Here is a 15,816-nt window from a genome sequence, read left to right on the forward strand (position 1 = left end):
CACACGGGGAGTTGGGCAGAGTCAGAGTGGAGACCTGAGCCAACTCCATGTGCTTATTATGGAGAGCGACGGATCAAGCAAGCACCTTGTTACGCAGAAAGGCGCACGGTGTCGCCCATACGCACGCACAGTCCGGTACGGTCAATAAGGGCTCCGCAGCGTTGCCGGGCAAGAGTTGCCCGGCAGCCAGGAAGAAGTGTGCCGGCACAACGGATCTGGTCTCCAGTGCGTCTCCTCGGTCCAGTTTATCCTGCGTCTGCTTTACGCACGGCAGCCCTCATTCCCCAGCACAGCCCAGTTCGCCCTGTGCCAGTGCTCCACCCGTGCCGGGCTACAGTGACTATCCAGCCAGGACGGGTTGTGCAGGCCATGCGCTCCAGACCGCCAGTGCGTCTCCAAGACCCAGTGTACCCTGTGCCTGTTCCTGCTCCTCGCACTAGCCCTGAGGTGCGTGTCACTAGTCTGGCGCCTCCAAAGCCAGCCCCACGCATCAGGCCTCTAGTGCGCCTGCCCAGTCCAGTACGTCCTGTTCCTGCTCTCCGCACTAGCCCTGAGGTGCGTGTCACTAGTCTGGCGCCTCCAAAGCCAGCCCCACGCATCAGGCCTCTAGTGCGCCTGCCCAGTCCAGTATGTCCTGTTCCTGCTCTCCGCACTAGCCCTGAGGTGCGTGTCACTAGTCTGGCGCCTCCAAAGCCAGCCCCACGCATCAGGCCTCTAGTGCGCCTGCCCAGTCCAGTACGTCCCGTTCCTGCTCTCCGCACGAGCCCTGAGGTGCGTGTTAGTCTGGCGCCTTCTATGCCAGTCCCACGCATCAGGCCTCCAGCGATGCTCCTCAGCCCTGAGTCTCCAGTGACGCTCCTCAGCCCTGAGTCTTCAGCGACGCTCCTCAGCCCTGAGCCTCCAGCGACGCTCCTCAGCCCTGAGCCTCCAGCGACGCTCCTCAGCCCGGAGCCTCCAGCGACGCCTCTCAGCCCGGAGTCTCCAGCGACGCCTCTCAGCCCGGAGTCTCCAGCGATGCCGCGCAGCCCAGAGTTAACTGAATGGCAGCTACGCCCAGAGCCAGAGCCGCCTCCACAGTGGGAGGATTGGGAAGGGGTGTGTAGCACAGGGACCGTCGTTGACGGTGGCCACCCTCCCTTCCCTCCCTTAAGTTGGGGGTTGTTTTTGTGGGGTTTTTTGTTTTTGAGGGGGGGTACTGTCACGTCCTGACCAGTAAAAGGGGTTATTTGTCATTGTAGTTTGGTCAGGGGGTGTTTGTTTTGTGTGTTTTTGGTTTATGTTCTATATTTTCTATTTCTATATGTATATCTAGTTTTCTATTTCTATGTTGGGTTTTTGGCAATGACCTCCAATTAGAGGCAGCTGGTTGTCATTGTCTCTAATTGGAGGCCATGTTTAGTTGGGTTTGTTTTCACTTGTGTCTTTGTGGGTGGTTATTTTCTGTATAGCCTGGGAGCCTTATGGAACTGTTTCGTCGTTTTGTTATTTTTGTTTAAGTGTTCACGTTGCTTTGAATAATAAAGAAGATGAGCACTTTACCCGCTGCGCCTTGGTCCTATCCTTACGACGCCTATGACAAACGGGGCTATACATTTGGGTGAGGTTTTTTTCTCGCCTCATTTCAGAATAAAGATGACTTTCGAGTAGTAAGACATGTATAAATGCAACAGATACCATTAAGAAGAAGGGGCCAGAAGAGTCTTATATGGTGAGCTACCGAGTGGCTAGGACAGGCAAGCCTCATACTATTGTGGAGGACTTAATTCTTCCTGCTGCCGCGGATATGGCTGGGACAATGCTGATGGAAAAGGCCCAAAAAACTATACAGACAATGACTTCTTCAAACAACACTGTTTCATGACGCATCTGTGACATGGTAGATGTTTTGAAACAATTATTGCTTCGCATACAAGCCAGTGAATTATATGCGTTACAGCTGGATGATGGGTCAACAGACGTGGCGGGCCTGGCATAGCTCCTGGTATATGTCCGTAACGTTTATGGGGGGGTCAGTTAAGGAAGACATCCTATTCTGCAAATCACTGGAAACCAGGACAACAGGAGAGGATATTTTTAAAGTACTGGACAGCTTTGTGACATCAAATGGACTTTGGTGGTCAAGATGTGTTGGTATCTGTACTGATGGTGCAAAAGCCATGACAGGGAGACATAGTGGAGTGGTAACGTGCGTGCAAGCAGTTGCTCCTGACGCCACTTGGGTTCACTGCAGCATCCACCGAGAGGCTCTTGCTGCCAAGGGAATGCCGGACAGCTTGAAAGACGTTTTGGACACTACAGTGGAAATGGTTAGCTTTGTTAAAGCAAGGCCCCTGAACTCTCGTGTATTTTCTGCACTATGCAATGATATGGGCAGCGACCATGTAACGCTTTTACAACATGCAGAAGTGTGCTGGTTATCAAGGGGCAAAGTATTGACACGTTTTTTTGAACTGAGAGATGAACTTAACATTTCTTTTCTGACTATAATTTTCACTTGTCTGACCGCTTGCATGATGACGAGTTTCTCACACGACTGGCCTATCTGGGTGATGTTTTTTCTCGCCTGAATGATCTGAATCTGGGATTACAGGGACTCTCCACAACTATATTCAATGTGCGGGATAAAATTCAGGCTGTGATTAAGAAATTGGAGCTCTTTTCTGTCTGCATTAACAAGGACAACATACAGGTTTTTCCATCATTGTATGATTTTTTTTGTGTGCAAATGAACTCAAGCTTACGGACAATGTTAAATGTGATATAGCGAAGCACCTGAGTGAGTTGGGTGCGCAATTACGCAGGTACTTTCCCGAAACGGATGACACAAATAACTGGATTCATTATCCCTTTCATTCCTCCAGTCCACTTACCGATATCTGAACAAGAGAGCCTCATTAAATTGCAACAAGCAGTTCTGTGAAAATGGAATTTAATCAGAAGCCACTGCCAGATTTCTGGATTGGTTTCTTGCCTTGGCAAATCGCGCTGTCAAGACACTGATGCCCTTTGCAACCATGTACCTATGTGAGATTGGATTCTCGGTCCTCACTAGCATGAAAACTAAATACAGTCACAGACTGTGTGGAAAATGATTTAAGACTGAGACTCTCTCCAATACAACCCAACATTACAGAGTTATGAGCATCCTTTCAAGCACACCCTTCTCATTAGCCTGTGGTGAGTTATTCACCATTTTCGATGAACAAATAAAGTTTTATATGTAAGATGGCTAAATAAAGAGCAAAATTATTGATTATTATTATATTATTATTTGTGCCCTGGTCCTATAAGAGCTCTGTCACTTCCCACGAGCCGGATTGTGGCAAAAACTCACACTCATTCTTATGTTTAATAAATGTATCGTATAGTGTGTGTGTGTGTGTGTGTGGCAGGCTTACAATGATAGCAAAAAACAACATTTGAGAGTGTGCTGACCCTGGTGCTAGAGGGGGTACGCAGCTGGAGGTTGAATGTTTGAAGGGGTACGGGACGATAAAAACTTTGGGAACCACTGGTGTAATTCAACGTTATCGTTGTGTATTACAGCATTATCATTGTGTGTTATAGCGTTATCGTTGTTGTATCACAACATTGTCATTGTGTATTACAGCATTCTCATTGTATATTACAGTATTATCATTGCATATCACAGCATTATCCTTGTGTATTGCATCATTATCATCGTGAGTCGCAGCATTATCATTGTATATTACACCATTATCCTTGTGTATTACAGCTTCTCTGTCCTGCCTTTCTTCCTTCCTCTCTCCCTCCAATAGCAACAGTGCCTGCTCATAACTCTCCTCAATATGAACTTTCTCTCTCTTCTCCTCCCTCCCTTCCTCGTCCATCTGTCTGTCTGTCTGTCTGTCTGTCTGTCTGTCTGTCTGTCTGTCTGTCTGTCTGTCTGTCTGTCTGTCTGTCTGTCCTAATAGCAGCGTCCCCTGCAGCAGTCCTTGGCTGCCTCTCTGTGTCGTGAGTCTTACTGGAAGTGCCTCCTCCTCACTCTTCTCATGTACGGGTGTTTCACCACGCTGGGTTGGTGTGTCGTCTGCCGTGTCCCAGTTCTAGGCTCCGGGGAGTATGTTGTTGTCTCGGCTACGTCCGCCACCGCCTTCCCTGACTTACCTCAGCTGCACCTCCAGCATGACAGGTTAGTTAGTGTGTGGGTCACATTGGCCTTAAACCTCTCCCACTACCCTAAAAAATACTTTTATACAGCTTAAGCTAGTTTTCCTTGTGGGTTTTCTATGTTAATGTATTCTTCTCGTTTGTTTGATAGCTTTTATTGTTCTTTCTACTGCTGTAAGAAAATGTTGATGGGATTTTACATACACTTTAAATAAAGTTAAAAGAACTTTAAATGAAGTTAAATGAACTTTAGATTAAGTTAAATGAATGTTAAATTAACTTTAAATGATGTTAAATGCACAGTTAGATTGTGTTTGTATCTCCAGCCAGCCCGTGTTCCAGTGGCTATCTGTACATCCCTAACACAAGTGTTTAAATAAAGTTTGACTATGTTTGTATGAACATGACCTTTCTCTCTCTTATCTTCCTTTCTCCGCCCTCCCCCCTCCTCTCTCTCTCTCTCTCTCTCTCTCCCTCCCCCCTCCTCTCTCTCCCTCCCCTCTCCTCTTTCTCCCTCCTCTAACAGCCCGTGTTCCAGTGGTTATGTGTATATCCCTCTAGCCTTCCTAGCTATGCTGTACGTGGTGTATCTGGTTGAATGCTGGCACTGTTACTCCAAGACCGCCATTTTGGCTCACGCAGAGACGGCAGAGGTATGCTACTGACTTTTGTTTTGGTTGGGACTCTTATTGTGAGAGTCTTATTGTCGTTATCCCATCTGTCGTTATCCCATCTGTCGTTACCCCATCTGTCGTTACCCCATCTGTCGTTACCCCATCTGTCGTTATCCCATCTGTCGTTATCCCATCTGTCGTTATCCCATCTGTCGTTACCCCATCTGTCGTTACCCCATCCGTCGTTACCCCATCTGTCGTTACCCCATCCGTCGTTATCCCATCCGTCGTTATCCCATCCGTCGTTATCCCATCCGTCGTTATTTATTTATTTTGCTCCTTTGCACCCCATTATTTATATTTCTACTTTGCACTTTCTTTCACTACAAATCTACCCTTCCAGTGTTTTAATTGTTATATTGTATTTACTTTGCCACCATGGCCTTTTTTGCCTTTACCTCCCTTATCTCACCTCATTTGCTCACATTGTATATAGACTTATTTTTCTACTGTATGTTTGTTTTACTCCATGTGTTGTTGTATGTGTCGAACTGCTTTGCTTTATCTTGGCCAGGTCGCAATTGTAAATGAGAACTTGTTCTCAACTTGCCTACCTGGTTAAATAAAGGTGAAATAAAATACAAAATAAAATATATATATATTTTGGGGGGACTTTCATTGACTTTGGTGAAGAGAACAATGGGTGTTTAATGGAGTGAGTTGGGTAGACTGATAGTGTGTGTGTTTGTGTGTGTGTGTGTTTGTGTCCAGGTGTATGAGCGTGTCACAAGGCTCCAGCAGGCTACTCCCTGTATCTGGTGGAAGGCCATCAGTTACCACTACGTCAGACGGACCAGACAGGTGACCAGGTATCGCAACGGAGACGCTTATACCACCACACAGGTGAGCATGAAGAAAGAAGTAGAGGAATACCTGGAGAATTGAGGCAGGGCACTAAAAGTCCAGGGAAAAAATATTCCTTTATTCAGTTGCATCTTCAATCAGTTTCAGCTTCAAATGTTTAAGTTGCACTATGCAGAAATCAATCATTTCCTGGTTGCTAAAACTCTCAATAGTTCGCCTAATTTCAGTTTATGTGACAAAACAAGCTAGTACAGTGTAGAGAATCATTGTACCATCTAAACTACTGTGAAATATATTTTCCAGGGCCTCTGAGTGGTGCATCGCAGTGCTAGCTGTGCCACTAGAAAACCTGGTTCTAGTCCAGGTTCTGTTGTAGCCGGCTGCGACCGGGAGACCCGTGGGGCGGCGCAGAATTTCCCCGGCGTCGTCCGGGTTAGGGGAGGGTTTGGCCGGCAGGGATATCCTTGTCACATCGCGCACTAGCGACTCCTGTGGTGGGCCGGGCGCAGTGCACGCTGACCAGGTCATCAGGTGTACGATGTTTCCTCCGACACATTGGTGTGGCTGGCTTCCGGGTTAAGTGGGCATTGTGTCAAGAAGCAGTGCAGCTTGGCTGGGTTGTGTTTTCGGAGGATGCATGGCTCTTGACCTTTGCCTCTCCTGAGTCCGTACTGGAGTTGCAGCGATGGGACCAATTGGATACCGAAAAAGGGGCATATTTTTTCTATTTAACCAGGCAAGTCAGTTAAGAACAAATTCTTATTTACGATGACGGCCTACTCTGGGCCAATTGTGCGCCGCCCTATGGGACTCCCAATCACAGCCGGATGTGATTCAGCCTGGATTCGAACCAGGTACTGCAGTGACGCCTCTTGCACTACGATGCAGTGTCTTAGACCACTGCGCCACTTGGGAGTATAACCAAAAATATTGTTGTTTCAGCTGTTTGAAGCAAAACCGGATGTAATAAAAGGCAAAAACAAAACTTAATAACAGGAAGCATAGAAATAACGCACATAGAACAAATCTACCGCTTCTTAGACTTGCTTTCAAGTAGAATGATCGATCTATAACGCACGTTTCTATGTGAATTTGGTCGGGTCGGCCAAAAAGTCACATATTGCCACTTTAAGTAAAACATTCCTTATTTGTAAAAAGAAATGTCCTTATAGTTACTCTGTATGAAAACGCGACAGCATTACTATGAAACAATAAACCATTTAAAAAAAAAAAATCCTTTCCCTCCCTCACAGGTGTACCATGAGAGGGTTAACACCCACGCCTCCAGCTCTGAGTTTGACTACGGTCGCCACGGTGTTAAAGACGTCTCCAAGGAGCTCCAGGGACTTCAAGAGCACCCGGCTGTCAGGCTACGCTTCACCAAGTGTTTCAGGTTGTACACACAATACACACAAATACACACACATTTGGAATCCTTGATGTTCAGTTAAAAAAGGATTGTTGAAAATTCAAAAAATATATATTTTTGTGAGTTTCTCACCTTAGCCTGCTTTGAGCTACTGTAAAAACGCTATGAAAATTTTTTGAATCAGTGAATTAATCTATCAATGAATCAATTGTTTCTCTGTTTCAGTTTTGCCAGTGCTCGTGCAGAGGCTGCATACCTCACCCAGCGAGCACGCTTCTTCGGAGACAACGAGGGTCTGGACGATTACATGGAAGCACGGGAAGGGATGCATCTGAAGAACGTGGATTTCAAGGAGCATATTCTGGCGTTTCCAGACCCGACCCAGCAACCGTGGTATTCCCGACACCGGGTCTTCTGGCTAGCCTCAGCATTCCTCTTCTCCTGGCCCATCCGGGTCGTGTCGGAGTACTGCACGGCCCATGTACACTACCACGTGGAGAAACTCTTCGGAGAGGAGACGATCCGTGAAGACGGAGTGACGGCGGAGAACGGAGGAACGACGGGAGGAGAGAGGAGTGTCAACGGCGGGTCGAGTTACAGAGCAATATCGCGGGTGAACACGGTGGATATGACAGAGCTGGAGTGGCACATTCGCTGTAATCAACAAATGGTTCCTTCATATTCTGAAGCTCTTCTCATGGACTTGGAGAGAGAGAGTAACGGAGGAGTTAGTGGAACAGGAGGAACTACCACCACCTCCTCTACACCTGGAGCTCCAGGCTCCATCCAGGGGGGCTTCCCAGCCAGCATGACCCGCCCAGTGGCTTTCTCCACGGCTTACCTCCTCCAGAGCTGTCCCCGGTGCCGGAGTACCACGTCAAGCTCCAGCCTGCCCTCCAGGCTAAGGGCCCCGACGGGGAATCAAGCCCTGCTGAACGGCACTGTGGCTGGGATGAGGGCGAATGGCGTAGGGGGTGGGGGTCAGGGTGGGGGAGGGGGAGGTGGCAGGTTAGTGTTGAGTCGTAGTGGGTTTTCTCTAGGGACACGGCCGAGACCAGCAAGTCTATTTCACTCTCGTAGTATGGGGGGAGGACTGGGAGGAGGACGGGGTGAAGACGGAGGTGGAGGGTTTCTGGGGTTAGGGTCCTGGCAGGGTCAGGACGATGAGGAAAGTAGAGGAGTGCTGGAAGGAGAGAGGGAGGAGGAAGAGGAGGAGGAAGAGGCGGGAGAGAGGGATGAGGAAGAAGAGCAGGAGGGAGGAGGAGAGGTGGATGAGGGGGTGAGGGACAGGCCTCCGTCTTACCACGATGCATTTTTCTTCCCGGTGTTGATCGTACACGGAGAGGAGAGCTGCCACGGTGGAGATGACGTGATGGACACAATAGTAAACTAACAGAAAAGAAAGGAATAAAAAGATGAAATGGAAAAGGAATGGTTGCCATAGTCTGAGAGGCAGTGGAAAGGAGGGGATATTGTAGTACAGGACAAGAGAGAGGGGATGTAAATCAACTTGGAGTGAGAGAGAGAGAGAAAGACAGAGAGAGAGGCGAGGCAGAGTGAGAGAGAGAGAGAAAAACAGAGAGAGGTAGAGTGAGTGAGAGAGAGAGAGAGAACGACAGAGAGAGAGGCGAGGCAGAGTGAGTGAGAGAGAGAGAACGACAGAGAGAGAGGCGAGAGAGTGAGTGAGAGAGAGAGAAAGACGAGGCAGAGTGAGAGAGAGAGAAAGACAGAGAGAGAGGCGAGGCAGAGTGAGAGAGAGAGAAAGACAGAGAGAGGGGGGGTAGAGAGAGAGAGATAGGGATGTAGGAAGAGGAGGAGAGGGAGAGAGAAAGAAAGGGATGGAGAGAGAGAGGCTTGGAGTGAGAGAGTAGTCTTAAACGGAAGGTAGTAGACTGCACATTGGAATGTTTGTTTTCCAGATATCTATGCTAGGATACTGTAGGAGGCTGTAGGATACTGTAGGATACTGTAGGATGCTGTAGGGGGCTGTAGGAGGCTGTAGGAGGCTGTAGGGGGCTGTAGGATACTGTAGGATGCTGTAGGGGGCTGTAGGAGGCTGTAGGAGGCTGTAGGGGGCTGTAGGAGGCTGTAGGAGGCTGTAGGATACTGTAGGATGCTGTAGGAGGCTGTAGGATACTGTAGGAGGCTGTAGGAGGCTGTAGGATGCTGTAGGAGGCTGTAGGATACTGTGGGATACTGTGGGATACTGTGGGATACTGTAGGAGGCTCTATAGAACGATGGATGCACCCTATTTCCTATTTAGTGCTCTGCTCAAAAGCAGTGTACTATATATAGCCTCTTCTCTCCGGGAAACCTATACTGTACATAGATCTCTCGTCGCTGATGGCGACATCCCGTACCCCGAAAAACACATTTAAACAGACCTCTCTGGTTGACATATTTCCAATAAACTTTTCCCGTCACTGAAGGCAAATCTAGAATCCGGGATGCCTTACCAGTCGTTTTGGGCTATACAATGTGTGAGCTATGGTCAAAATAATTACATGTAATAATTTCCGACGCTACACTGAACAAAAATATAAACTCAACATGTAAAGTGTTTCATGAGCTGAAATTAAAGATCCCAGAAATGTTCCATACGCACAAAAAGCTTATTCCTCTAAGATGTTATGCATAAATGTGTTTACATCCCTGTTAGTGAGCATTTCTCCTTTGCCAAGATAATCCATCCACCTGACAGGTGTGGCATATCAAGAAGCTGATTAAACAGCATAATAATTACACAGGTGGACCTTGTGCTGGGGTCAATAAAAGGCCACTCTAAAATGTGCCGTTTTGTCACACAACACAATGCCACAGATGTCTCAAGTTTTGAGGGAGCGTGAAATTGGCATGCTGACTGCAGGAATGTCCACCAGAGCTGTTACCAGGGAATTTAATGTTTCTTTTTCTACCATAAGCCGCCTTCAACGTCGTTTTAGAGAATTTGGCAGTACTTTCAACCGGCCTCACAATCGCAGACCACGTGTAACCACGCCAACCCAGAACCTCCACATCCGGCTTCTTCACCTGCGGGATCGTCTGAGCCACCCGGACAGCTGATAAAACTGTGGGTTTGTACAACCAAAGAATTTCTGCACAAACTCTCAGGGAAGCTCATCTGCGTGCTCGTCATCCTCACCAGGGTCTTGACCTGACTGCAGTTTGGCGTTGTAACCGACTTCAGAAGGCAAATGCTCACCTTCGTTGGTCACTGTCACGCTGGAGAAGTGTGCTGTTCACGGATGAATCCCGGTTTCAACTGTATCGGCAGATGGTGCATGGCGTGTATGGCGTTATGTGGGCGAGCGGTTTGCTGATGTCAACATTGTGAACAGAGTGCCCAATGGTGGCGGTGGAGTTATGGTATGGGCAGGCATAAGCAACGGACAACGAACACAATTGGATTTTATCGATGGCAATTTGAATGCACAGAGATACCGTGACGAGATCCTGAGGCCCACTGTCGTGCCATTCATCTGCCGCCATCACCTCATGTTTCAGCATGATAATACAAGGCCCCATGTTGCAAGGATCTGAACACAATTCCTGGAAGCTGAAAATGTCCCAGTTCTTCCATTGCCTGTATACTCACCAGACATGTCACCCATTGAGCATGTTTGGGATGCTCTGGATCGACGTGTACGACAGCGTGTTCCAGTTCCCGCCAATATCCAGCAACTTCTCACAGCCATTGAAGAGGTGTGGGACAACATCCCACAGGCCACAATCAACAGATGTGTAACGCTGCATGAGGCAAATGGTGGCCACACCAGATACTGACTGGTTTTCTGATCCACGCTCCTACCTTTTGTTTAAGGTATCTGACCAACAGATGCATATCTGTATTCCCAGTCATGTGAAATCCATAAATTAGGGCCTAATGAATTTTATTTAATTGACTGATTTCCTTATATGAACTATAACTCAGTCAAATCGTTGAAATTTTTGCATGTTGCTTTGATATTTTTGTTCAATATAGATTACCGCGTGATCCCAGATGGCAGCACACCACCTTTTAAGGAGATATGGTGTGAATTCGGGCCAAACTCAGGAAAAGTTGGATATAAATGTTTATTTTCACACATTATTTAGGTCAACTAGAGGGCTGGTAAATATGTTTTCGGGGTACGGGAGATCAGTGTGTAAAGTTACAGGTCTCCCGGAGCGAAGAGGCTAGCCACTATAAAGGGAACAGGGTGCCTTTTGGGACAAAGCCTAGAAGAACGGTTGCGTAGGAATAAGGGAAGAGGAGAGACGGACAGAGAGACAGCCGAGCACAGACATCTGATGCCACCATTTAGGATCTGCTCTCTTAAGTCAGAGGAGAGGAGGGCAAAAAAGACAGGATGCTGGAGACAAAACAGAGAATCTGCATTCCTTTTATTTTGTCTTCCATGGAACAAAGGGAGAAGGAGAGTTCCATTCTCCTTCAACTGAAAGAGGAGTAAAGGGAACATTCTATTCTCCTTCAACTCAAAGAGAGGAGTAGAGGGAATATTCTATTCTCCTTCAACTGAAAGAGAGGAGTAAAGGGAACATTCTATTCTCCTTCAACTCAAAGAGAGGAGTAAAGGGAACATTCTATTCTCCTTCAACTCAAAGAGAGGAGTAAAGGGAACATTCTATTGTTGTAGTTTCAACTGAATTGAACACTGAGGCATGTCAGCATGCTATATGAATAAACATGGACCTGAGAATCCACACGTCTGAGTGTTATCATGAACCAGTTCTTCTATAAACTGTGGACAGAAACTCCCTGTGTGTTTGGCTTCACAGTCACCTCTACAGGCTATCGTCCATCACACTGGACCCAGTCTTCTTAAATCAGCCAATGACCCAGCACAGCAAAACAAAATGGAGGATGTCTGATCCTCCTCTCTGACCTCCTATAGCATCCTTACCACAGGAGGTTGCTGGCACCTTAATTGGGGAGATGAGTGGAAACAGTGGAATGGCATCAAAGACATTGTTTTCCAGGTGTTTGGTGCCATTCCATTTGCTTCGTTCCGGCCTTTATTATGATCCGTCCTCCCCTCATCAGCCTCCACTGCTCCTCCCCTCACCAGCCTCCACACCTCCTCCCCTCACCAGCCTCCACTGCTCCTCCCCTCACCAGCCTCCACACCTCCTCCCCTCACCAGCCTCCACTGCTTCTCCCCCTCAGCAGCCTCCACTGCTCCTCCCCTCCGCAGCCTCCACATCTCCTCCCCTCAGCAGCCTCCACATCTCCTCCCCTCAGCAGCCTCCACATCTCCTCCCCTCAGCAGCCTCCACACCTCCTCCCCTCACCAGCCTCCACTGCTCCTCCCCCTCACCAGCCTCCACTGCTCCTGCTCCTCCCTCTCACCAGCCTCCACTGCTCCTCCCCCTCACCAGCCTCCACTGCTCCTGCTCCTCCCTCTCACCAGCCTCCACTGCTTCTCCTCTCAGCAGCCTCCACTGCTCTCACATCCCACCCTATTCCCTATGTAGTGCACTGCGTTTATGGGACAGCCCTATGTACACTGTACCTCCTAGTGTATGGAAGTAGTGTACTACGTAGGTAATAGGGTACCGTTTGTAGATGACCTCTCCGATCTCAACCCGACTGCCTTTGAACAAAAATAATATATATATATTTTTTTGTATTTCTCTTTTTCTGTCACTTCTGCCTTTCAACGCTGTCTGCATCTAGCCAACGTTTGAGGTGAGGGACTGGGCCTTGAGTTTAAAGCAGCGTCTCCCCCCCCTCTCTCTCCAACCTCCCCCCCCCCTCTCTCCAACCTCCCCCCAGGCCATAATCTATATGGATTACTGGATACTCTCGTGGTTCTATGGAGGTCAGAGCTCGGTCCAGGGGCACAGGCTGCGATTCAAGCCCCTGGGTTGGCTTTCACGGACGGCCCCCTCATTATGGATCTCTCTCTCCAAGAACCTACTGCATACTGAAAAACATATGTTTGCCAGCTGACCAAGGACATCCAGCCGAGAGAGAGAGAGAGAGAGAGAGAGCGAGAGAGAGATGGTAGTATTTTATTCTACTAAATGAAAAGAACCTTCCAGAATGAATCTAGACCACAAACAGATGACCTGGTTTTGATTGTGTGGCCCTAGCTCTCTCTCTCTCTCTCACACACACACACACACACACACACTGAGCCTTCACCTCACTTCCTGACTGAGCCTTCACCTCACTTCCTGACTGAGCCTTCACCTGATTTGGTTACTTTTCGTGCTGTTATATTCACACACCGCTTCTGTCTCTTTCTGAGCGAGTAGAGTGCCAAGAGAACACACACACACACGCATTCCCACAAGGTCACAACTTGATCAAGCACACTGGTCGCCATTTGCGTAAAACAGCCAACTACAGAGCAACGTTCTTGTAGACGTCGGTTACATTTTGTCGCTGTGAAGTCCTCGCTAAGCTGTTGGAATGTCTTTGTGTTGCAGCACGAATGTTGACAGGCTGATAATGATCATTATATTATTACTATGATAAAGCAAATCTCAAAACACACCCTATTCTCTACAGGTGTAGGATCTTAATTTGATCATCCTATTGCAGGAGAACTGTCCTGCAATGCCAGAAATGTTAATCTTGTAGTTGATTTGAGGTTTAAAAAGGCTTCTGAATATTTTTTTCGGACTTTTCCCTTACAGAAAAATATCAACCCCTAAAAAAATGCTATTATAATCCACATAATAATTCACATTTCCTATTGCTGCAGGATTATGTTCCTGCTGTAGCAAACTGGCTCAAATTAAGATCCTACACATCTGTATTCCTGTAAAGATTCAATTTAAAAAAATATATATAAATCCTCATTTAGAACCAAAAGTAGTGGACTACATAGGGAATACAGTATCATTTAAGACCTAGCCTTTGTAAGGTCTATGACATGTCTATGACATGTTATAACACCAACACACTCCAGTCACTGTAACAGTCCAGTGCTGTCCACATTACTTATTGTCTACACATGAGGATGTGTCAGTTCTGAGGGGAGAAAGAGGGGCCATTTACAGAGTTAAAGACTAAAGCGTTTGGTCAACTTGGATTAAGATTTAAACTTCTTCTTTTTTTTTAACAGGCACCAAAAAGCTCCAAAACAAAAACTATTCCTCCTGATATTTCAACCTGTTATTATTCTGCTCTGCTTGATATAAGATACTATTAATGATTGTACTGTTGTTATTACTACTGGTCAGTACCATTATGGTCTACAGGGGACAGATAGATAATATTACTACTGGTCAGTACCATTATGGTCTACAGGGGACAGATAGATAATATTACTACTGGTCAGTACCATTATGGTCTACAGGGGACAGATAGATAATATTACTACTGGTCAGTACCATTATGGTCTACAGGGGACATACAGATAGATAGTATTACTACTGGTCAGTACCATTATGGTCTACAGGGGACAGATAGATAATGTTACTACTGGTCAGTACCATTATGGTCTACAGGGGACAGATAGATAATATTACTACTGGTCAGTACCATTATGGTCTACAGGGGACAGATAGATATTATTACTACTGGTCAGTACCATTATGGTCTACAGGGGACAGATAGATAGTATTACTACTGGTCAGTACCATTATGGTCTACAGGGGACATATAGATATTATTACTACTGGTCAGTACCATTATGGTCTACAGGGGACAGACATACAGTCTGGATTATTATCTGTATTTTAAAATCACAGATTATTTTATGTCCCTGTTGATTTCCACTAATCTCTGAACCCAGAACCAAATCTTGTGTGTGCGGCCCAGCTAGTCAGTTGGGATAAATGAATGGATGAGCTAACATTGTAATACAGTGTTTACTTTACTGGCCACCTCTATCAACACAGCTTTATATTCACGCAAACTAAAAGAAAGGTCTTCTATATATTTCTGATAATAAATGTAATTGAATGAATATGCTACAATACCTGTGATGGTACTGATGGTGAATGTTACCAATAATAAAAATTCAACTTGCTTGATATACCAGGATATAATTGCTTTACCTTGTGATGATTCACAGATCCTGCTCGCGTGTGTGTGCGTGTGTGTGCGTGTGTGTGTGTGTGTGTGTGTGTGTGTGTGTGTGTGTGTGTGTGTGTGTGTGTGTGTGTGTGTGTGTGTGTGTGTGTGTGTGTGTGTGTGTGTGTGGGGGGGGGGGGGCTACAACTTTGTTATTTTTTTGTGGCTCAATGATCAAAATGTATTTAAGTATTTCTATAAATGTTGTTATTTTTAGCCCTTGGTCCATAATGTTTTCTTTTCTTTGCTCTACCTCTCCTTCCTCCCTCTCTCTCTCCTCTCTATATACGCAGGACAGGATAGGGCTTAAAATGGACTGTGGATAGATTGTACTATAGATTAATTTGCCAACAGGTGCTGCTGCCCAGTTTGTTTTCTGATAGTAAACGTTAGCTGAAGACCTGCTGTTTTTCCGATGTAGAAATTCAACACATTGTACGATATTTTTAATCTACAGCCATTCGGAAAGTATTCAGACCCCTTCCCCTTTTCCACATTTTGTTACGTTACAGCCTCATTCTAAAATCTATTAAATTAAATCAACTACAATGACAAAGTGAATATGTATTTTTTAAATTTTTTTGCCAATTTATTCCAAATAAAAAAACAGACATACCTTATTTACATAAATCTTCTTAGGGTGAAATTGGAGGGCGTGCAATTGAAGTAAATAATCATACAAATTATGGATATTAAACATTTAGGTACATACAAGTGTCTTATATCGGTTGAAAGCTTAAATTCTTGTTAATCTAACTGCACTGTCCGATTTACAGTAGCCTTTACAGCGAAAGCATGCCATGCGATT

The 15,816-nt window shown here is 46.3% G+C and overlaps 1 protein-coding gene across 1 annotated transcript in view; it reads left to right on the forward strand.

Annotated features, from left to right (window-relative positions):
- Positions 1 to 14,970, forward strand: part of unm_sa40862 (un-named sa40862) — a 125,822-nt gene extending 110,852 nt beyond the window's left edge. The window contains exons 2-6 of the mRNA XM_014156769.3: positions 3,936 to 4,153; positions 4,658 to 4,784; positions 5,517 to 5,648; positions 6,863 to 7,002; positions 7,204 to 14,970. Of these exons, the coding sequence (XP_014012244.2) occupies positions 3,936 to 4,153; positions 4,658 to 4,784; positions 5,517 to 5,648; positions 6,863 to 7,002; positions 7,204 to 8,371 (1,785 nt within the window). The 3' untranslated portion in view covers positions 8,372 to 14,970. The remainder of the gene's footprint in view (positions 1 to 3,935; positions 4,154 to 4,657; positions 4,785 to 5,516; positions 5,649 to 6,862; positions 7,003 to 7,203) is intronic.
- Positions 14,971 to 15,816: the final 846 nt, after the last annotated feature.

This window comes from Salmo salar, chromosome 18 (genome assembly GCF_965601325.2).
Source record: "Salmo salar chromosome 18, fSalSal1, whole genome shotgun sequence".
NCBI classification, from domain to species: Eukaryota; Metazoa; Chordata; class Actinopteri; order Salmoniformes; family Salmonidae; genus Salmo; species Salmo salar.